The sequence below is a fragment of the Elephas maximus genome, chromosome 9, assembly GCF_024166365.1.
Source record: "Elephas maximus indicus isolate mEleMax1 chromosome 9, mEleMax1 primary haplotype, whole genome shotgun sequence".
Taxonomy (NCBI): Eukaryota; Metazoa; Chordata; class Mammalia; order Proboscidea; family Elephantidae; genus Elephas; species Elephas maximus.
The window spans coordinates 72,814,739-72,837,186 of NC_064827.1; the positions used below are offsets into that span (position 1 = coordinate 72,814,739).

A 22,448-nucleotide genomic window follows, 5' to 3' on the forward strand; every position below is an offset into this window, starting at 1 on the left:
GTGATTTGATATCGACTGCTGTCTCTGAGCCATCAATAAGTTATTGTAATAATTTATTTTATGTTTGCTCACTGTGTCCTATCTTCTTGCTTTATTTTGTTTCAATATACCCAAATAAGCTACTAGAGTGTGCTAACTTGATTATTGGAGCCTTTGAAGCACTAATGTCCTGTGACAGATAGTTAGAGCTGTTACCAGGTATATGAGCCTGTGAGTCCATTCACTATTCTTGTATCGATTCAGCTCATTGATTTACCTAGTTGGTTACCTAGCGTGTGGTGTAGGCTCTCACCAACTATCTTAGAAGAGTATTGGTGATGGTTGGATGTGCTTGTTTCTGGTAGTGGCAGTGGGTCATGCTCTGAGGAGGACAGGGTCCTGACAGCCTTCCCCCGTGTGTCAGTGAGGAAGAAGCATCTCTGTTCTCTAGAGTGCTCTGGTGGGTGGGCTCTGTAGCTGTACCTTAGGCACCCAGTGCTTATACTTGTAAAGACTGGTAGGCATCACTATCCTCAGACCTGTTTTGCAGGTGGCTAGGTGGTGTGAATGGAGTCTCAGCCCTCAGATCCCTGTTGTAGATAGGTGAGGACTCTGTTTAATAGGGAGAGTGGTATCAAACCTCCAAAACCTGCCTCTCCACCACACAGCTGAAACAATTACAGTTAGACCTCTAACAGATTTGCTCTTGCATTATAATACCCACCTGGTTCCATGTACGGGTGAAAGCCAAAGTCTGTGGATCGCTTATGCCTGGACTGGAGCCACTTCTGCTCTGAGCTTCCAGTTTAGGGGAGTCTGGAAAGTATTTTTCCCCTGTTTGTTAATTTGCTCCTTCTCCCAGGCCAAGAGAGTGTGGCACATTCTATCTCAGGCCCAGGGAATTCAATTGCTAATGAAGCCAGTTGGGGTAGAGTGGGGAGGGATCAGATAGATAGGAGGCAGTACTTGCAAAAGAAAGAGGTATAAGATTCACATGGTATGTTAGACAAAATCACTTATCTTGTACCGAGAGTGCTGTTTCATCTCAGAATCCAGAGGTGTGTATAGCCTGTGTGAGCTGGCTAGGTTCCTGCCAAGATTGCCCCAGGGGGTTAGGGCTGCATCCCACACTTGCCTCCTTTAGCTGAAGCAGCTTTTTGTAAACCCTGCAGCCAGACCCACGGCTGTCACACCAGGGGGTCAGGATGTCAGGGCTTTGTTTGCCTTTTTTCACTGAAGCAGCATCTTCCTAAACTCCCAGCCATCCCCTCTGTAGACATGCCACAGGGTCAGGGGTGCACCACTTTGCTTGCCTTCTTTTGCTGAACAGGCTGTGTCTCAGGAAACTACCATCAGCCCCCCACATTTGTGCTACAGAATGGTGCCAAGGCTGAGGCTCTGCGTGGGCACAACTTGTCACAGCTTCTGCAACATCTTTCTCTTCCCTGTCACTCAGGTCAGTTCCTTAGTTCTGTGTTTGATGCTCAGAATTCATAGATTGCCATATATGTAATCGATTCACTTGTTTTTTTGGGGGGGTCTTTGTTGCAAGAGGGTTCAGCAGAAACTTCTGACAGTTAGCTATCTTGGCCCCCTCCCAGTTATAACTGTTTTACTTAGATTTTCAAGTCTTTGCTGCAGACGGACAAATGGCATGGTGCTTCTGCCTATAGTGCCACTTGGGCTATGCCTCCAAGTTTGCTCACTCTTTAGTTCAGATGGCAAAAATGGTACAAAATGTTACCGGTGTTCTTGAAATAGCATGGGATTCAGAAGAAAGAGATCTGGGGTTCACACAGTCAATCTCCAGCTCAGTTGTTGCCAATGTAAACTGAAAAGACAAAAACCTCCATGAATCACAAAATTCCTAGTAGATGCTTTGAGGTTATTACCATTATTCCTCCAAGGGTGAACTCTCCTGTTGCCTGCTATCAACAAACAGTTCATCCCCCAATGAGAGCCAGGGCAAATGAAGCAATTATTTGCTGTTAGTCTCTAATTTGGAGTTTGGAGTGTGGGGGGTGGGGTTCCCCCCTGGGGCGTCTGCGTGTTTTGTAAGGTAGAACCCCAGCCAATCAGGGACTGTGAACAGGAGTGACTGAATATATCTACCTTGTCTGATTGGGAACTGGTAATTCTTCTTGTTTTAATGCAACATTTTTTTTTAGAGGCTGTACCTGCTTTGCAGGATTCTGGGTCAGGCTTCTTTACCACCTTAGCCTCTTGTAATTTGACAATATATATTAAAATGGTAAATGCGCATAACTTGCCATCCATTTCCATGAATTCATCCTATATTTTCCCATTGTAAATTAATATTGAATTATGCTACTATTTGTAATATGTTTTGAAATAGGAAAAAAATAGAGACAAAATTAATGCCAATCAGGTAGCTAATTTGCATATTGATTGTTATTAACTGGATACTAACATGTTATTGACTATTGAAACTCAATTCTTCTCAGGTAAAACCATCAAGCCAATAATATTTTTTTCTTGTTGTAAAAACATAGGTCACACAACATTTGCCAATACATTTTTCACTTGTACAATTCAATGACACCAGTTACAGACAAGTTCTTTAATGTAGAGGGCTGAATAACTAGGAATTTTAGACATCACTTCAGTCAGTTTGAGAAAATTTGTAGATAATGGAATTTTTACTTAACCCCGTGGATGACTGAGAACTCCTACAGTGAGGCATCTCTCATCTACCAGAGAATGACCAGAGATTGATTAGTAGTCCTTATATATTACACGTGTTCTGTTTTCCAGAAGCTACAACCATCATGTTCCTACTTCTTATTTTGTAAAGATTCACATATGTAAGTCTAAGACTAATGGACCTGACACAGAAGGAGAAGGAAATGATAGATACTACTAGCAGAGCAGAAATGTGACATATACTTTAAGAAAAATATCAGATGTGAGTCATCGGTGTAAAAGCCAGGATAAGATCATGGGAAAATGATAAGTGTTATTTGGTAATATAGGTTAGACAAACACTTACAAAGAGCTTCTTCTTTGACAATTCCAGAATGGGACTGGAAAAGCCAATGACTTTTCTGGTGTGCTGAAGACTTGAACAAAAGGACTCTGGTTTGAATCGAGGGAAAAAATAAGGTAGGAACTTGGAAGAGAAATTAGATTTTTTATCCCTATTCCACAAAAATTTCCATAGAAAGAGTGATGGTAGACTGAAAATGTTGAAGAGTGGGAAAGAATTTTGTTAATGAAAAACTGATGGCTATACACTAAGGTATGCCACTAGATCTTTTGTGTTGTTGACATAGATTCCTGTCCTTAATGTCCTTGCCTTGGCTAGTTACTTACAGTGTTTCTCACCATGTGTGCAAATCTGGATTTCTGGGAGATGCAGAGCAGCCCACTGGGTTGTCTTATCCTATGCAACCCATTGAAATAAAACATTAACCCAATAGTGTGAGAGAATAATAGGAAGAGAGAAATTAAAGGAGAGCAACAGACCAATTAGATTTTCTCCCTCTTGTAGTCTGTGTTCAGTTTCTAACTGAAAGTTTGGCACTGTGAACCTACCAGCAGTGTCTCAGAAGAAAGGACAGGTGATCTGCTTCTGAAAGATCATAGCCTTGAAAACCCTATGGAGTGAAGTTCTACTCTGTAACACATGGAATCAGCATAAGTTGGAATGAACTCGATGGCAATTTTTTAAAAACTTCTATTTAATAATCTTCCTAACAACTGACAGTTACCTAGCCTTGCACCCTAGATTCTTAATCTCAGGTTTGAATGTGGTCTGATCTGATAAATCATTGTGATGTGTTTCATGTTTCCTCCAAAAGAGCTTTTGTTGATTTCTAGGTGAACTCATAATAGCCCATAGTCAGACTGTTACTGACTCTCATTCATGGAGCAAAACACATGAGATATTTAAGATTCATACACTGAGAAGTTCAAATACATGTTCTCATTACATGATCATCATAATGTTTCTTATTTTTTCACATTGTCATGCCTTTTTCCATCTACAGGAGAAGAGAAGAAAAGGATGAGGAGGTATAAACAGAGCTTGTGTCTGAATTCCTCCTCCTGGGGCTCCCCATCAGGCTAAAGGAGCAGGGCATATAATTCTCCCTGTTCCTGGGCATGTACCTCACCATGGAGCTGGGAAATCTGCTCATTATCCTGTTCATTTGGCTGGACTCTTGACTCTGCACCCCCATATATTTCTTCCTCAGCCACTTGATCTTCACTGACATCTCCTTCCCAATAGTTACAGCACCAAAGATGCTAATGAACATGCAGACACAAAGTCAGCCTGTCTCATATGCTGGATGCATTTCCCAGGTGTATTTTTTCTTATTTTTTGGTGATATGATAGCTTCTTTCTCACCTCAATGGACTATGACAGGTACATGGCTATTTGTCACCCCCTCCACTATGCCGCTATCATGAGTCAGAGCCTGCGTTTCCTGCTAGTAATTGTGTTCTGGGCCTTATCCTTTGTCAGTGCTCTACTGCACACCTGCTCCTGGCTCATCTCTCTTTCTGTGGAGACATTCTTCCCCACTTCTTCTGTGACCTTTCTGCCTTACTTAAGCTGTCCAACTCAGACACCTCAATCAATGAGCTGGTTATCCTCACTGTGGGGGTGGAGGTCGTTACCCTTCCATTCAAACACATTCTGGTCTCTTATGGTCTCATCGGGTCCACCATCCTGAAAGTCCCCTCAACCAAGGGAATTTGCAAAGACTTGTCCAACTGTGGCTCCCACCCCTCTGTGGTGTCTCTATACTATGGTGCAATTATTGGATTGTACATTTTCCACTCATCCAGTAACTCCATTCTTGTGTTCCATCCAGTAAAACAAGAATGTCATTGTGGCTGTATTATACACTCTGGGTACTCCTATGCTAAGTTCCTTAACTATCTTTTGAGGAGTTGGTGACATAAAAGGAGCTCTGGAAAACATACTCAATGGAAGAACATAATCGCCATAGTTTGTGCTGTATTTAGGTAGGTGTTGTGACTTGTTTTGCTCAATGAGATGTTAGGAAACATGTTAAAAATCTTGAAAAGAGCTACGCATAGTAGTTCACCCTTCGGAAGCCCAGAGACTGCACAGTGAAGAAACACATGCTAGTCTAATAGGGAATGAAAGACCATAGGAAGAGGGGCTCCCAGTGTTCCAGTTATCCTGGCCATACTAAGTGAGCCCTACAGTTGTTAGAGAGACTTTTTAGAACATCTAGCTGCAGACAATTCAGCCCAGTCTAGTACTGCTCAGCTGACCCATAGAAATGTGAGCAAATAAACAGATTGTTGTTTTAATCCACAATGTTTTGGGTTAATTCCGTTCACAAAGTTAACTGATACATATTTCATATTCCTGCAGATTCACAATCCTTGTCCATGAGGATGACTTCTTACAGAGAATACCTATGACTCTCTGCCCGAGAACTATTTCACTTCTAAGAACAGGGGCAAACTCTGTCTGCTCTCGGACAGTTCAGATGGGACAGGGATTTAATGGCTCCAGAAGAATCTCTTAGTCAAGGACAATTAGGAGCTGGTGGAAACAAATGCCAGTTATATTACACACTGGGAGGGAAAACTCTGACTCATGTTCTAAGAAGACCATGTCTCAGTGGTCTGAACCCCATTTCCCCTCAGTGGTAACTTACTATTACCATACACTGTATTGATTACTTACCTTTCCATGTCTTAGATTCCCACTCTCTTATTGGTTCTTCCTGGAATTACCTTCCTAATAAACTACCTGTATAAATTACCTTATTATATGAGGAGTTTCCTTTCTGTCTTAGTTATCTAGTACTGCTATAACAGAAATACCACAAGTGGATGGCTTTAACAAAAAGAAATTTATTGTCTCACAGTTTAAGAGGCTAGAAACCCTAATTCAGGGTGCTAGCTCCAGGGGAAGGCTTTCTCTCGCTGTTGGCTCTGGGGGGAAGATCCTTTTCATCAATCTTCTCTGGTCGAGGAGCTTCTCAGTGTAGGGACCTGGAGTCCAAAAGAGATTGAGTTAAAACACAACCTAATCTTGTAGATTGAGCCCTGCCTCATTAACATAACTGCCACTAATTCCACCTCATTAACATCATAGAGGTAGGATTTACAACAAATAGGAAAATCACATCAGATGAAAAATGGTTGGCAATCACACAATACTGGGAATCATGGACTAGCCAAGATGACATATTTGGGGGGGTGGAAGGGGTGCACAATTCAATCCATAACACTTTCTATTCCTATTTTGCTAAGAGTTTTTATCAGGAATGGGTGTTTGACTTCATCAAATGCCTTCACTGTATCGACTGATATGACCATGTGATAGTTTTCCTTTGTTTTATTTATGTGGTGGATTACGTTAATGGATTTTCTGATGTTGAACCAACCTTGCATGCCTAGTATGAATCTCATTTGGTTGTGATGTATTATTATTATTTTTTGATATGCTGTTGTATTCTAATCGCTACTGTTTTGTTGAGAATTTTTGCATCTATATTCGTTCGGGCTGTTGGTCTGTAGTTTTCTTTTTCAGTGGTGTCCTTGCCTGGCTTTGGTATTAGGGTTTTGCTGGCTTCATTTAATGAATTTGGGAGTATTCCTTCCTTTTCTTTGTTCTGGAATAGTTTGAGTAGAATTGGTGTCAACTCTTCTCTGAATGTTTGTTAGAATTCTCCAGTGAAGTTTTCTGGACCAGGGCTTTTTTTTCCCTTGGGAGTTTTATTTTTTATGACCCCTTCAATTTCTTCTTTTGTTATGGTTCTGTTCAAGATTTCTACCTCAGTTTGTGTCCATTTAGGTAGGTGGTCTGTTTCTAGAAATTTGTCCATTTCCTCTAGATTTCAAATTTATTGCAGTACAATTTTTTGTAGTGTTCTGTTATGATTCTTTTTATTTCAGTTGGTTCTGTTATAATGTCACCCATCTCATTTCTTGTTCAGGTTATTTTGCATCTTCTCCTGTTTTCTTTTGCCAACTGGGCGATGTTTTGTCAATTTTACTAATTCTTACAACAAGCCAGCCTTTAGCCTTGTTGATTCTTTCCATTGTTTTTCTGTTCTCTGTTTCATTTATTTCTGCTCTAATTTTTATTATTTCTCCTGGTGTGGGCTTCCTTTGCTGCTCTTTTTATAATCTTTCAAGTCGTATGGTTACTGTTTTGATTTTTATCCTTTTTTTCTTTTTTGGTGTGTGCATTTATTGCTATAAATTGACCTCTCAGTGCTGCTTTTGCTATGTTCCAAAAGTTTTGGTATGTTGTGTTTTTGTTCTCATTTGATTTTAGGAAATTTTTAATTTCATCTTCAATTTCTTCTATCACCCAGTAGTTTTTAAGCAAGGTGTTATTTAGTTTCCATTTATTAGATTTTTTTCTTGCTCTTTCTACTTTCAGAGTGTTGTGGTCAGAAAGAATGATTTGTATTTTTTGATGTTTTTGAATTTGTTGATGCTTGCTTTGTGGCCTAAAATATGGTCTATCCTGGAGAATGATCCGTGAGCAATGGAGAAGAATGTGTACTTTGCTGCTGTTTGGTGATGTGTTCTGTATGTGTAGATGATGTCAAGTTGGTTGATTGTGGTGTTTAGATCTTCTGTGTCTTTGTTGAGTTTCTTTCTAGTTGTTCTGTCCTTCACCGAGGATGGTGTGTTAAAGTCTCCTAGTATTATTGTGGAAGTGTCTATTTCTCTTTTCAGTTGTTAGAGTTTGTTTTATGAATTTTGGAGCTCTGTCTTTGGGTGCATATTTATTTATTATGGTTATGTCCTCTTTGTGAATTGACCCTTTAATCATTATATAATCTCCTCCGTTGTCTTTTATAGTGGATTTTACTTTAAAATCTATTTTTTCAGAGATTAATATCGACATTCCTGTTCTTTTTTGATCATTATTTGCTTGATGTATTTTTTCCAGCCTTTAAATTTTAGTTTATTTATATCTTTGTGTGTAAAGTGTGTCTCTTGCGGAGAGCATATTGATTTTTTTTTTTTAATCCATTCTACTACTCTTCATTTCTTTACTGGTGCATTTAGGCCATTTACATTCAGTAAGATTATTGATAGGTATGAGTTTATTGCTGCCATTTTCTTATGATTTTTTTTTTTGCGTGTGTGTGTTGTTGATTATTTTTTAGTTCCACTTAATTTTCCATGCTGAGTTTTTTTTTCTTTTTTGATTGTGTCTAGTGTTTTCATTCCCTTGGTCATTTTTGTTTTTTTTGTGCGTGAATGTTTAAGATTTTCTTCTTTCATATTTTGATGAGTAGGTTTGTTGACTTTCATCATGATTACCCTGAAATATATCTTTATCTTCCTAAGCTTAAAACAGTAATTTATTTATTGATATAGCCTTGATTTCCTCTCCATATGGAAGTCCTAAACCTCTAACTTTTATTCCAACTTTATGTTTTGGAGCTGCTATCAATTACAGATTAACATCTTTTGTTCCCTTTTTTTCATCTTTTAGCTTTATTTCATTTTTGAGATTTCTTTATCTGGGCTGATATCTATCTGATGTTGTCACGTGTTTTAATCTTAAGCTGTTGTCTGGCGTGTTATTACTTTTCTGTCTGAAGAACTCCTGTAATATTTCTTATAAAGGTGGGTTGGTTTTTACAAATTCCTTTAATTTTTGTTTTTCTGGAAATATTCTAATTTCACCATCATATTTGAGGGGTGATTTTGGTGGATATATTATTCTTGGTTGGCAGTTTTTTTTATTTCAAGGTTTTATACAGATAGATTTTCCCATTGCCTGTTTGTCTGCATGGTTTCTTCTAAATAATCAGAATTTAGTCTTATTAATGCCTCTCGGTAGATGGTCTTTCGTTTTTCCTGAGCTGCTTTCAGGATTCTTCCTTTGTCTTTGGCTTTGGAAAGTTTGATTGTGATATGTCTTGGTGTTCTTCTATTGGGCTCTATCCTGTATGGGCCTTGTTGTCCTTTTTGCATGGTTATCTTCTTGTCTTTCATGATATTATGAAAGTTTTCTGTCAACATATCTTCAACCATTCTCTCCCTGCTTTTTGTTGATTCTTCCTTATCTGGGATTCCAGTCACACATAAGTTATTCCTGTTAATGGCATCCTACATAACTCTTAGGCTTTCTTCATTCTTTTTTTTTTTTATTGTTTCTCGAACAGATTAGTGTCAAGGGGTTAGTTACTCTTCTATTCTGCTAATCCTGTCTTCCATTGTTTCAATTCTACTCCTTTGACTTTCCACTGAGTTGTTAATTTCTGCAGTTTTATTGTTAAGGTTCTGGATTTCTAGTTGCTGTTTCAGTATCATTTCCAATTGTCTATTTATTTTGTCATTTTGTTCTTGTATTGTTTTCCTGAAATCTTCTAGTGTTTTGTCTGTGCATTCCCTGGTTATGTCTGTGTTCTCCATAGTTCTGTCTGTGTTTTCCTTGATTCCTTTGAGGACTGTCTTCATAAGCATTTTGATTCCTTATCAGAAAACTCCATTACCTTTTCTTCCTCAGGAAGAATTTCTGATTTTTTATTATGGTCACTTGCTGGGGCCATCTTCCCTTGCTTCTTTAGGTGGTTTGTTATTGTCTTTCATCTCTGGGACATTAAGGGGTTATTGTATTTATTTTTATTTGTATATTTGTTTCCTGGGTCCTGATTTTTGTTTTTTGTTTTAGTGATTCCTGGAAGATGTGATGGGAATGGTGCTCTGGTTGCTGGACTGGTTGTGCTGGAACCCTCCCTACATGTTTTGGGGAGGGTGGAATGGCAGGTGTGTGTGGAAATTCAGGTCTCTGTTTACTGATCTTGTGGGGCACCTGAGGGTGGGTTGGTTTGGCTTTGTCCTCTGTCTATGATCAGATTGGTAGCTTGAGAATGGGGAATGATGCTCTCCATGCAGGTGGAGCAGCCCATGTCGTGGATGTGGTGGTGAGTGGGGGTGATCTCCTCTCTTCTGGCTGGTAGTGGAGGGTGTGGATGATAAAGAGTGGGCGGCAGGGGGATAGTCACAGTCACTGTACTTCCACCTCCTCCTGGGCAGGGGGAGGGAAGAAGAAACGGCAGGTGGATGTTCGCTCAGTCTCACTGCATCTGTCTGTCAGTAACAGGAAGAGGATGGAAGGTGCAGCAGGTAGGTACATGCACACTCACTCTTCTTCCACACTTTGCTGGGCAAGGGGAGGGAAGAAAGGGCCTTAGAGGGGATGCACATATAGTCTTAGCTCCTTTGCCCCTTGCTGGGTGGGATAAGGGATGGATTTGATCCTGGCAGATGCACCTGCACAGTAATGTTACCTTGTGTCAGGTGAGGGGAGGGAGGAAGTGCCTGTGGGCAGATACCTGTGTAATTTCTTCTCCTCTGCCCCTCTCTGAGCAGGTTAAGGGATGGAGTCACTCTTGGTGAATGCACAGTGGTAACACCTCATATCAGATGGGGGGAGGAAGAAAGGGACTGTAGGGGGAGTGAGCACAGTTATGGCTCTTCTACTCCTCCCTGTGTGGGTTAAGGGATGGAGTCACATCTGGCGGGTACATACAGACAGGTGCCTCCTCATGTCAGGCAAGGGAAGGGAAGAAGGAGCTGTTGGGGGATGTGCACAGAGTCACATTTCTCTGCCTCTTGCTGGGTAGGTTAAGGAAGAGATTTGTGCCCCCTGAGGTCAAGGGCTGCAACTTCTGTGTATCTCCAGTTCTGGATCTGGCACCCTCCCTGAGTGCTTGTTTCCGTGTGTGCGTATAGAGATTCTCTCTCCCTTTTGGGAAAATCATAAAGTTGACTTGCTGTTTTCTTCATGCAAGGTCACTTCTGGCTTTGTCCTAAGTTAGTTGCAGTGGGACCACACAGCTGGCTCAGTTTCACTGTTCTGTGTTACTCCTTTTTTGCTGCTTTACTTATTCCTTCCAATCGGTATTCAGTTCAGTCCTTGGACTTTCTTTTTTATTCAAGTTTCCTGGATTGTTACCTGCTTTGGGTTGCTATGAGCCTGAATCAACTCAATGGCAACGAGTTTCTGTTTTGCTTGGGTTTTTGGGTCTCTGGTGCAGGAGGATGTTATGGTGTTTGTGACTTAAGATGCCATCTTGGCTCCACCTCCAACCTTCCTTCTTTCTATTCATTCTTCCACAAATATTTATTGAGTGCCTATTATGTGATCTCATCTAATTTCATGCCTTTAAGAGACATCTATGTGCCAATAAACTATATTTCTATCTTTCATTCTGATCATTCTCCTAATTCTTGTGTGCAATTGCATGCTTAATATTGTTACCTAATTGTATTGTATTAACTGACATCTTAAACTTAACGTGTTTACACTGAATTCCTGATCTTCCCCTCCAAAGCTGCTCCATCTGCAGTATTCTTTCTCTCAGTTGATAGGAACTGCATCCTTCTAATTGCATAAAGACATCAGAAACATACTTATCTAGTCTTTTACTCTACTATTCCACATTTAATCAAGTAGGAAATTCTGTTGACTCTTCCTCAAAATACATTCAGAATTTGACCACTTCTCGTTACCTCTGCTTTTACCACGTTGGTCTTTACCAACATTATCTCTTCCCTGAAATATTATGATAGTTTCCCAACTTGTCTCCCTTTTTCTATCTCTTTGTCACCCTAGAATATTCTCAACACGGCTGCTGGAGTAATCCATTTAAAACTTAAATTCTGATTATGTCAATTCTCTGCTCAAAACCGTCTAATGGATTCTCAATTTTTTCAGTAAAAGCTAAATTATTATGACTCCCCAAAAAGATCTTATGTGATCTGGTTCCCCTTTATCTTCTGAACACACCTCTAATTACCCTTCCTCTGACTCTTCCAGCCTCATTGGCCTCCTTGCTACTCCGTGAATATGCCAGGTATATCCCCACTTTAAAGTCTTTGTATTGGTTGTTCCATTGGACTGGAAAGCACTTCTCCCTGGTGTTCCAATGACTAACTTCCTCACTGTATTCAAGTATTGTTAAATGTCTTACTTTCAAGGAGGTGTTCTCTGATTGTTGCATTTAAAACTGTATTCCCAGTCTACCCCCAGTACTTCTGATCTCCTATATCTTGTTCTACATTTTTTGTAGCACTTATCAACTTTTTCCTGTCGTATAGTTTGACTACTTATTTTGTCTATTGTTTAGTGTCTCCATCCCTCTACTATCATGTAAGCTTCAAAAAAGTAGTTTTGGCAGCCGGTTCATCCCCAAGAGCATATAAGACTGATACAAATACCACAAGTATTGGTGAGTAAATGACTGGGTCATAATTTTCAATGAGAAATTTTAGGTTCATCTAAGCCTTTCATTTTTGTAAGCAATCTCTCCTCCCACACAATGCATAAAAAAAAAAAAAAACCTGCTGCTGTTGAGCTGACTCCAGCTCATGGTGGCCTCACATGTGTTAGAGTAGAGCTGTATCCATAGAGTTTTCAATTTTCTTGGAAGTAGGCCTTCAGGCCTTTCTTTGAAGGTGTTTCTGGGTAGACAAAACTCCAAGCTTTCAGCTTGTAGCTGAGTACATTAACTGCACCACGCAGGGACTCCACACAACATATAAGCCAAAAAAAACCCCTAAACTCATGGCTATCATTTCCAACTCACCAACTGTGTAGGACAGAGTCAAACTGTAAAACTGCCCCATCAAGTTTCCAAGGAGTGGCTGGTAAATTCAAACTACTGATCTTTTGGTTAGCAACCATAGCTCTTAACCACTGTGCCATCAGGATTCCACACAACATATAGAAGTCTTTTATTTCTACTACCACTTTGGCCTTGGAAGAGGAGACACTGATCTTTCTACTTTTTCCCAGGGCTGTGCACAGGAGGCTGGCCACGGAACTATGACTGTGTTCCTTCACCTACAGCATGGCTCCTCTTTATCTGGTCCTTTCCTAGAGTAAGAATTTGGACACGGAATTGAAAGTCCTTTTGGTTCTCTGACCTCTTTTCTATCACCTGTTCCCTACCACAAAATGATATTACTGTTGTTTAGACAAAACTCAATGGCAATGAAGAAGAAATTTTATTTACGTTTTCCTTACTGATTAGCAGTTTTATTCTCTAAACATGTTCCCTTTTAACAAATTCAAATATTACAGATGCATATAAAATACAAATCAAACATTATTGTCTTCTTCCCCATTCCAATCTCACCTCCAAGAACTAATCATTATTAATAGGAAGTTTTCTTTCTGAATAGTATATAGATATACATACATATTCTCACCAATTTATAATATACACATATACACTCACTTATATAAATTTTTTACCCTAATATATTTATTCTTAAACATTTTGTTTTGTGACATGTGTTTTATCCATAATGTCTTCTCAGGTTAGTGATAGAGATCTACCTCATTACTTATAACTACTGCATATTGTTCCAGTCTATAGAAGTATTGAATCATCATTTATTTACACATTTTCCTATTGGTGGGCATCTGTTTATAACCCTTCTATTTTTTGCGATAGAGATCTACCCTATTATTTATAGCTATTGCATATTGTTCCAGTCTATAGAAGTATTGAATCATTATTCATTTATCCATTCCCCTATTGATGGGAATTCAGGTTGTTTAAATTTTTTCAAAATTTTTTTTGCCATTACAAACAATTCTTCAATGAATGCCTTTGTACATATTGCTGTATGCACTTAAGGAAGTACTATTACATACGTGGTTTCTAGAAATAAATCATTGAGACTTAAGAAATGGTCAGAGATTTTCAAGCATGCAACTTCTCATAAAAGGGCGAAATTAGTTTTCTCTAGGTGTTGTTCAAGGATTGCTAGGAGTGCTTATTAAAATGCAGATTCTCAGGTCCCACATGAGACCTACTGAATAATATTTATGGGAGAACAACAATAATGATAAAAGTGTTAAGATGTAAAATTTAGTAAAACCTGAAATCACTGAGAGAAAATTAGAGGATGTTGAATGAAAACAAAAGCTAGCAGAGTGAAGTCCTTGCCTGTTGTCTTGGCCAACTCACTTTCAAGAGAGGCCCAATATACCTCCATGTGGTTCCAGAGGCTCTGGGTTATATCTGCCTTCAATGTCCACATGTGGGCTTTAATACTCTCTTCAAAAGACCCTGTAAATAATTCTAAGCACATACAATAAATCTTTGTCTGGAAACCATACGGACAGCTAAATGGTAGTGATGGTGGGAATCCCTGCAGCTAGGAGGGAGCTCAAAAGGAGCAAGTGCCTTTGAAGGACAGATAACCAACGTAGAGATCCCTAAGGAACTGACCTCCACAACCACCCTGCACTGGCTTGATCATTGAGGCAGTTCTGTGCTGAGCTGCTATATCACCTAGCTAATCAGGGCTAGCTGTTGAGTTTTTGTTCACTACAGAGCTCAGAACATGCTGCTATTGAAGAAATGTGACCCCTGCATACACCGATGGACAGATATATTCCTTGCTTTGGTGAAGGTCTCAGTATTCTTTTCCTTCCCTCTCCTCCCCTCCCTCTTCTCTCCTTTCTGCCTCTCTCTCTCATCCTAAATCACTGTAAAGTCTTTCAAAGAGCTAAATATTGAAAAACTGATTGTAGAAGTTCATTAAAATAAAAAGGATACTAGAGAATCAAATTTATTGAACAAGTATAAATTAATTCTGGAAAATTTTGTGGAAAACAAAAAGTGTACAACAGCAGTCACAAGGAGTAAAATAGATATGGTTTCCTGAAGAAGAGAAGGATGGAAGACAGGGGTATATATGACAGCTGGAAGATAAGAATTATGTTGACCTTGAGCCAATTGCTCAACCAAAATAAGACTTCAGTGGTTGTAGCTGAAAGTGTAAAGAAATGAATAGAACCTAACACCCATGACGCATATGGATTATGCCTGCTGATGTAGAAAAGTTTGTTATGCTTATCAGGAACCAGCAGAAACAGGGTCTAGAGGAGCAGGGCACTCAAGAACATGGCCACGGAGATGCTGGCTAGGATTTCCTCCTGCACATTAGCTTCCCCAGGCCCCTCTTCATGTCTTTGTTCCTCAGGCTGTAGATAAAAGGGTTTAGCATGGAGGACAAAATGGTGTAGCCAATTGTTGCCACTCGGTCCCTGACAGTGTAGCTAGACAAGGGCTGTAAGTAGACATAATAGATGCTTCCATAAAAGAGGGTTACCACGGCGAAGTGAGAACTACAGGTGGAGAGGGCTTTGCGTTTTCCAACAGCTGAGGGAATTTTGAGAACTGCAATGAGGATTCTTACATAAGAGAAAGAAATGCATTGGAAGGGAGTCACAAAAACAATTACTCCTTCTGTCTTTATTGTGATGTCATTGACAAATGTGGAAGAGCAAGACAATTTCAGGAGAGGGTTGATGTCACAGAGGAAGTGTTGGATAACATTGGAGTCACAGAAGGTGAGAAGATTCAGCAGAAGTGTATGCAGGAGAGAGTGAAGGTGAGGAAATGAGCAGGAGAAGGCCAGCAGCAGGTAGCAGCGATGGTGGCTCATGATGGTGACATAGTGAAAGGGGTCACAGATGGCTACATAGCGGTCAATGGCCATGGCTGCCAGAAGGCAACTGTCGGTATTGCCGAAGACATAGAAAAAATACATCTGTGTCAGACATCCAGCGTAGGAGATGGTCTTCTTCATGGACAAGAAGTTCACCAGCATCTTGGGAACAATGGTTGTTGTGAAGCAAATGTCAGTAAAAGACAGGAAACTCAAGAAGAAATACATGGGTGTCTGGAGCTGGGGATCAGAGTGGATGGCCAGAATGATGAGCAGGTTCCCTGTTATAGTGACAAGGTACATGGTGAGGAAGAGGACAAAGAGTGGCTTCTGGTCCTCAGGCCTTGAGGACAGTCCTAGGAGGATGAACTCAGAGACACTGCTGGTTTGGTTGGCTCTTTCCATGGTCATGGAACTAGCTAGAATAGAGAAGATCCTACTGTTTAATGTAAACCTCTTTTGTAAATTTAATCACAAACAAGCCAATAAATCTATGCTTCTTCCTACCTCTACTTTCCATTCTTAGGTTCATGATTAGCCACCATGTGAACAACTTGCCAGTCTCTTGATCTTTGATGTTGCCCTCTCCTCCCAACTCTAACTTTTCACAAACACCTTGTGTTGATAATATGTACTTGTGCAGGGGAACTTTCTTTCAGGAACAGAATTGAAACTTCCTGAATCAGTTTAATATTAAATCTTAAAACAAATATTTATTGACCACCTACTCTGTGAAAAACACTCTTCTGGGAGTGGGGACATGACTGTGAGTAGGCCAAGAAAGGTCTGGATTTGTGGGTCTTGTATTCTAATGGGGGAGATCACACACGTATATGCATAAGTATGTGTGTGTAATCTACATTGTATGAAATTTCTATATTTTATGAAAAAAACAAAACAGTGTCAGGGGATAGAGGCTGACAAGGGTAGGGTAAGGGAAGCTGTTTTAGATCAGGTGGTTATATTTCTCTCTTTCTGTATCAAAGCAAACTTTCTGTTATGTCATATCAAGGTTTATCTCTGAACTTCCTTGGCAGTAAAAGAGGCTTGTTAAATATCAGCAGAGCAATCAGAGGAATAATGAACCCAGGTCAACAGTTGTGGTTGCTTGTTTTTTCCTCAGAGGCACTTATTTAGAAGCTCATGCTCCTTAGCTAATGTCAAAAAATGATGAGTAAAATTTAAATTAAAAGAAAATTTTTTCTTTAAATTTACTATTTACTTATTGTTTTCCTCTAATTTCTCCAAACTTCATCATGGTCCTACATCATGGCCACCCATCATTAAGCATATGTCCCGCCATGCCATTTTTCATTTGTTTATTTACTTATGTATAAATCCTTGAAAAACTTCTTTCTTTCTTTGTTTATGTGTATTTTCCATTTACATAAATAATACTGTGGCGTATATCTCATTCTGCCTTTGTTTTCTTTTTTCTCCACATAAATTTTTGAGATACATGTTCTAGTTCATTTCTTTTGACCCCTTTCATTGTATGCATGCACCACTCTTGACTTAATCCTTTTCTCTAGATGTTCTATTCCTCACGTGTCTGTCAGTTTGTCGTACTGTGGAGGCTTGTGTGTTGCTGTGATGCTGGAAGCTATGCCGCTGGTATTCAGATACCAGCAGGGTCATCCATGGAGGACAGATTTCAGCTTTGCTTCCAGACTAAGACAGACTAGGAAGATGGACCTGGCAGCCTACTTCTGAAAAGCATCAGCCAGTGAAAACGTTATGAATAGCAACAGAACATTGTCTGATATAGTGCTGGAAGATGAGCCCCCCAGGTTGGAAGGCACTCAAAAGATGACTGGGGAAGAGCTGCCTCCTCAAAGTAGAGTTGGCCTTAATGACATGGATGGAGTAAAGCTTTCGGGACCTTCATTTGCTGATATGGCATGACTCATAATGAAAACAAACAGCTGCAAACATCCATTGATAATCAGAACCTGGAATGTATGAAGTATGAATTTAGGAAAATTGGAAATCATCAAAAATGAAATGGAACGCATAAACATAGATATCCTAGGCATTAGTGAGCTGAAATGGACTAGTATTGGCCATTTTGAATCGGGCAATCATATAGTCTACTATGCGGGGAATGACAACTCGAAGAGGAATGGTGTTGCATTCATCGTCAAAAAGAACGTTTCAAGATCTGTCCTGAAGTACAATGGTGTCAGTGATAGGATAATATCCATATGGCTACAAGGAAGACCAGTTAATACAACTATTATTCAAATTTACGCACCAACCACTCAGGCCAAAGATGAAGAAATAGAAGATTTTTATCAGCTGCTGCAGTCTGAAATTGATTGAACATGCAATCAAGATGCATAAATAATTACTGGCCATTGGAATGCAAAAGTTGGAAACAAAGAAGGATCAGTAGTTGGAAAATATGGCCTTGGTGATAGAAACAATGCCGGAGATCAAATGATAGAATTTTGCAAGACCGACTTCTTTGTTGCAAATACCTTCTTTCACCAACATAAATGATGACTGTGTGTGTTTTTTTTTAATACACATGGATCTCGTCAGATGGAAGACACAGAAATCAAATTGACTACATCTGTGGAAAGAGAGTATGGAAAAGCTCAATATCATCAGTCAGAACAAGGCCAGGGGCCCGCTGTGGAACAGACCATCAATTGTTCATAAGCAAGTTCAAGCTGAAACTGAAGAAAATCACAGCAAGTCCACGAGAGCCAAAATATGACCTTGACTATATCCCACCTCAATTTAGAGACCATCTGAAGAATAGATTTGACACATTGAACACTAGCAACCGCAGACCAGACGAGTTGTGGAATGAATCAAGGACATCATCCATGAAGAAAGCAAGAGGTCACTAAAAAGACAGGAAAGAAAGAAAAGACCAAGATGGATGTCAGAGGAGACTCTGGAACTTGCTTTTGAGTGTCGAGCAGCTAAAGCAAAAGGAAGAATTGATGAAGTAAAAGAACTGAACAGAAGATTTCAAAGGGCAGCTTAAAATGACAAAGTAAAGTATTATAATGACATGTGCAAAGAGCTGGAGATGGAAAACCAAAAGGGAAGAACCCGCTCCGCGTTTCTCAAGCTGAAAGAATTGAAGAAAAAATTCAAGCCTCAAGTTGCAATAGTGAAGGATTCCATGGGGAAAATATTCAACGACGTAGGAAGCATCAAAAGAAGATGGAAGGAATACACAGAGTCATTATACCAAAAAGAATTAGTTGATATTCAACCACTTCAAGAGGTGGCATATGATCAGGAACCGATGGTACTGAAGGAAGAAGTCCAAGTTGCTCTGAAGGCATTGGTGAAAAACAAGGCTCCAGGAATTGATGGAATATCAACTGAGGTGTTTCAACAAACAGATGCAGCGCTGGAGGTGCTCACTCATCTATGCCAAGAAATATGGAATTCAACTTCCTGGCCAACTGACTGGAAGAGATCCATATTTATGCCTATTCCCAAGAAAGGTGATCCAACAGAACGTGGAAATTATGGAACAATATCATTAATATCACACACATGCAAAATTTTGCTGAAGATCATTCAAAAACGGCTGCAGCAGTATATCGACAGGAAACTGCCAGAAATTCAGGCTGGTTTCAGAAGGGGATGTGGAACCAGGGATATCATCACTGATGTCAGATGGATCCTGGCTGAAAGCAGAGAATACCAGAAGGATGTTTACCTGTGTTTTACTGACTATGCAAAGGCATTTGACTGTGTGGATCATAACAAAGTGTGGATAACACTGCGGAGAATGGGAATTCCAGAACACTTAATTGTGCTCATGAGGAACCTTTACATAGATCAAGAGGCAGTTGTTTGGGCGGAACAAGGGGATACTGATTGGTTTCAAGTCAGGAAAGGTGTGTGTCAGGGTTGTATTCTTTCACCATACCTATTCAATCTGTATGCTGAACAAATAATCTGAGAAGATGGACTATATGAAGAAGAAAAGGGCATCAGGATTGGCGGAAGATTCATTCACTACCTGCGTTATGCAGATGACACAACCTTGCTTGCTGAAAGTGAAGAGGACTTGAAGCACTTACTAATGAAGATCAAAGACCACAGCCTTCAGTATGGATTACACCTCAACATAAAGAAAACAAAAATCCTCATAACTGGACCAAGGAGCAACACCATGATAAAAGGAGAGAAGATTGAAGTTGCCAAGGATTTCATTTTACTTGGATCTACAATCAACAGCCATAGAAGCAGCAGTCAAGAAATCAAAAGACACATTGCATTGGGTAAATCTGCTGCAAAGGATCTCTTCAAAGTGTTGAAGAGCAAAGATGTCACGCTGAAGACTAAGGTGTGCCTGACCCAAGCCATGGTATTTTCAGTTGCATCATATGCATGTGAAAGCTGGACAATCAATAAGGAAGACTGAAGGAGAGTTGATGCCTTCGAATTGTGGTGTTGGCGAAGAACATTGACTATACCATGGACTGCCAAAAGAACTAACAAATCTGTCTTGGAAGAAGTGTGGCCAGAATGCTCCTTAGAGGCAAGGATGGCAAGACTGCATCTTACATACTTTGGACATGTTGTTAGGAGGGGTCAGTCTCTGGGGAAGGACATCATGCTTGGCAAAGTACAGGGTCAGCGGAAAAGAGGAAGACCCTCAACGAGGTGAATTGACACAGTGGCTGCAACAATGAGCTCAAGCATAACCATGATTGCAAGGATGGCGCAGGACCGGGCAGTGTTTCGTTCTGTTGTGCATAGGGTTGCAATGAACCAGAACTGACTCGACAGCACATAACAACAACAAGATGTCCTATAACTCTTTGCTGCCATGGACAACACTGATTCAAATATCTTCATGTCCACAAAGTGTTTTAAATTATTCATTCGAACCTTGAGAATGGACATATTTCTTGGACATTTTTCTTAGCAGTTCAAGGAATGAAAATTTGTTTACTTTTACATTCAACATTTAAATGTCTACTTTCCAGCTGTTTAACATGAGGTAAGTTATTAAATATCTTTAAACTTCAATTTTCTCATATGTAAAGAGGTGATACTATCATATGCCATAAGATTTTTATGATGCTTTAATGGCATAATGTGCTTAAAGTACTTATGATGGTTCCAGGCACAGAGGAAATATTTGATACCACCACCTTCTCCACCCATAATCATTACTAATGTTTCTCCCTGCCCCAACCAAGTGTTTGTGGATGTTCTCAAAAGTAACCAATATGAATATAAACAAAACCCATGCTCTCAGATTAATTGTCAGATTAACTTTTACATGAGTTTACAAAGTGTTTTTTTTTTAGAAGGTGTATTTTTTCCATGCTTTGAATAATCTGAGAGTTAATTGGTAATTAGGCATTTACGTTCTGGTAGGCAGTATCTTCTTTACTCCTCAGGACAACCTTCTGAGGTATGAGTTTTATTTTTCTGACAGGGAAACTGAATAATGGAGACAAAATGATTTGCTATAGTCGCACGTCAAGTAAATAGCAGATTTAAATTCGGGTCTTAAGTCTGAAGCTCATGCTTTTAACCACTATGCTACATGTCATATTTTTGTAAAGTTTATATCTTACACAATTGTGTTTCAAATATAACTATAGGCTATATTTTTCCACTTTGATAATTTTCTGCTTGCACGCACAATACACTCACCCCTGCCAAAGTGTGTTTTTTTTTAAATCTGAGATTAAGAATAGACCTTTGTTGTTACAATGAGAGAATTTTTCTGTGTTGAATGAATTGTGGAATCTGAAAATTCTAATTTATGTGATTGAATGTCAGCCATAAGGGGAATTTAATTTTGGATGGCTGAGACATGTCTTTGTGTATGGAGTTGTGGGTTGCTAGAAAGTACACTGGGCTTGGATGCAGAAGGTGAGACTTTATATGTGACCTCCATTACTTGCTCACTGAGTGATCTTGTTTTAGGAAGATAATGAAATACCATGTTTAAGTATAGTTTGCAAAACATATAGCAACATAAATGAATTATTTGTGAAAGGAATGTGAAATGAAGAAGAATATTTGGAGTGACCAAGTAATGTTAGCTACTCCTATGTTTCATCAGTACTGAGTACCTAGGAAAATGGAAGGGAGTTTTAGAAGTGAGAATCTGAGGAAGTAATTCTAAAAGCCTGGTGTGTGTGTGTGAGATGTGGACTATTATTTTCGTCTCTTCTACTGAGTTCCCAGTATTCAATTATTGGAATTCTACCTCCTCAAAAACCATGGGATAATGACACATCCTGGCCCAGTGATCAAGGGGGGGTGGAAACAGAACTAAAACGTTGAATTAAATGTTAAGCTAAACTCTTGACAAACTGTGCTCATATGACTGGAACTGCCAAATGAAAACCAACAACCAAACCTGTTGCCATCAAGTCAATGTCAACTCATGATAATCCCATGTGCTTCAGAGTAGAACTGGGCACCACAGGTTTTCTTGGCTATCATCTGACAGAACATTTGGTTCTCTGGAAAACCGGCTTTGAGATGGAGATCAGCCTCCGGAATGTTTATTAACCAGGTCTTTTCTTGCGTAGCACAGCTAGGTGGATCCAAACCAACAGCTTTTCGTTAGTGGTTAAAAGCCAACCATTTATACCACCCAGGTACCTTCACTGCCAAAGAGGCTGAAATAAGTACCTGATTGAGGTGGGATGGCCAAGTAAGTGGGCATCCAGTGTACTGATATTTACCTCGCATATCCAGGTATCTTCTCTCTTTTCCCACTTTCTTTAAAGCTGATCTTTCTCCGGAACCACTTCTTCAAATTGGTTCTACATCTCAGCTAAGATAACCTAAGTTTTCTCACATTTTCCCCTTTATCTTTCTGACTTTCTAGTCAGCGACTAACAAGAAGTGGTAAGATAAAGACTGATTTAGATTCTAGAGGGATAAAGCATTTTCCTGACACTGCTTCATAGCCCTGTCTCTTTCTCAACCTCTGACTCTCAGGATTATTCTGTCTTTTTCTGCTTAAGACTTGACGGCACTGGGTTTTTTTTTTTAACCAA

At 39.6% G+C, this 22,448-nt stretch overlaps 1 protein-coding gene and 1 pseudogene across 1 annotated transcript; one reads left to right on the top strand and one right to left on the bottom strand.

Annotated features, from left to right (window-relative positions):
- Positions 1-4,179: 4,179 nt before the first annotated feature.
- Positions 4,180-4,906, top strand: LOC126082449 (olfactory receptor 50-like; annotated as a pseudogene).
- Positions 4,907-14,910: 10,004 nt separating this feature from the next.
- LOC126082450 (olfactory receptor 1L8-like) lies at positions 14,911-15,843 on the bottom strand. Its single transcript, XM_049894968.1, has one exon. It carries the CDS (start codon positions 15,841-15,843, stop codon positions 14,911-14,913), a length of 933 nt encoding a protein of 310 aa, XP_049750925.1.
- Between the last annotated feature and the right edge of the window lie 6,605 nt (positions 15,844-22,448).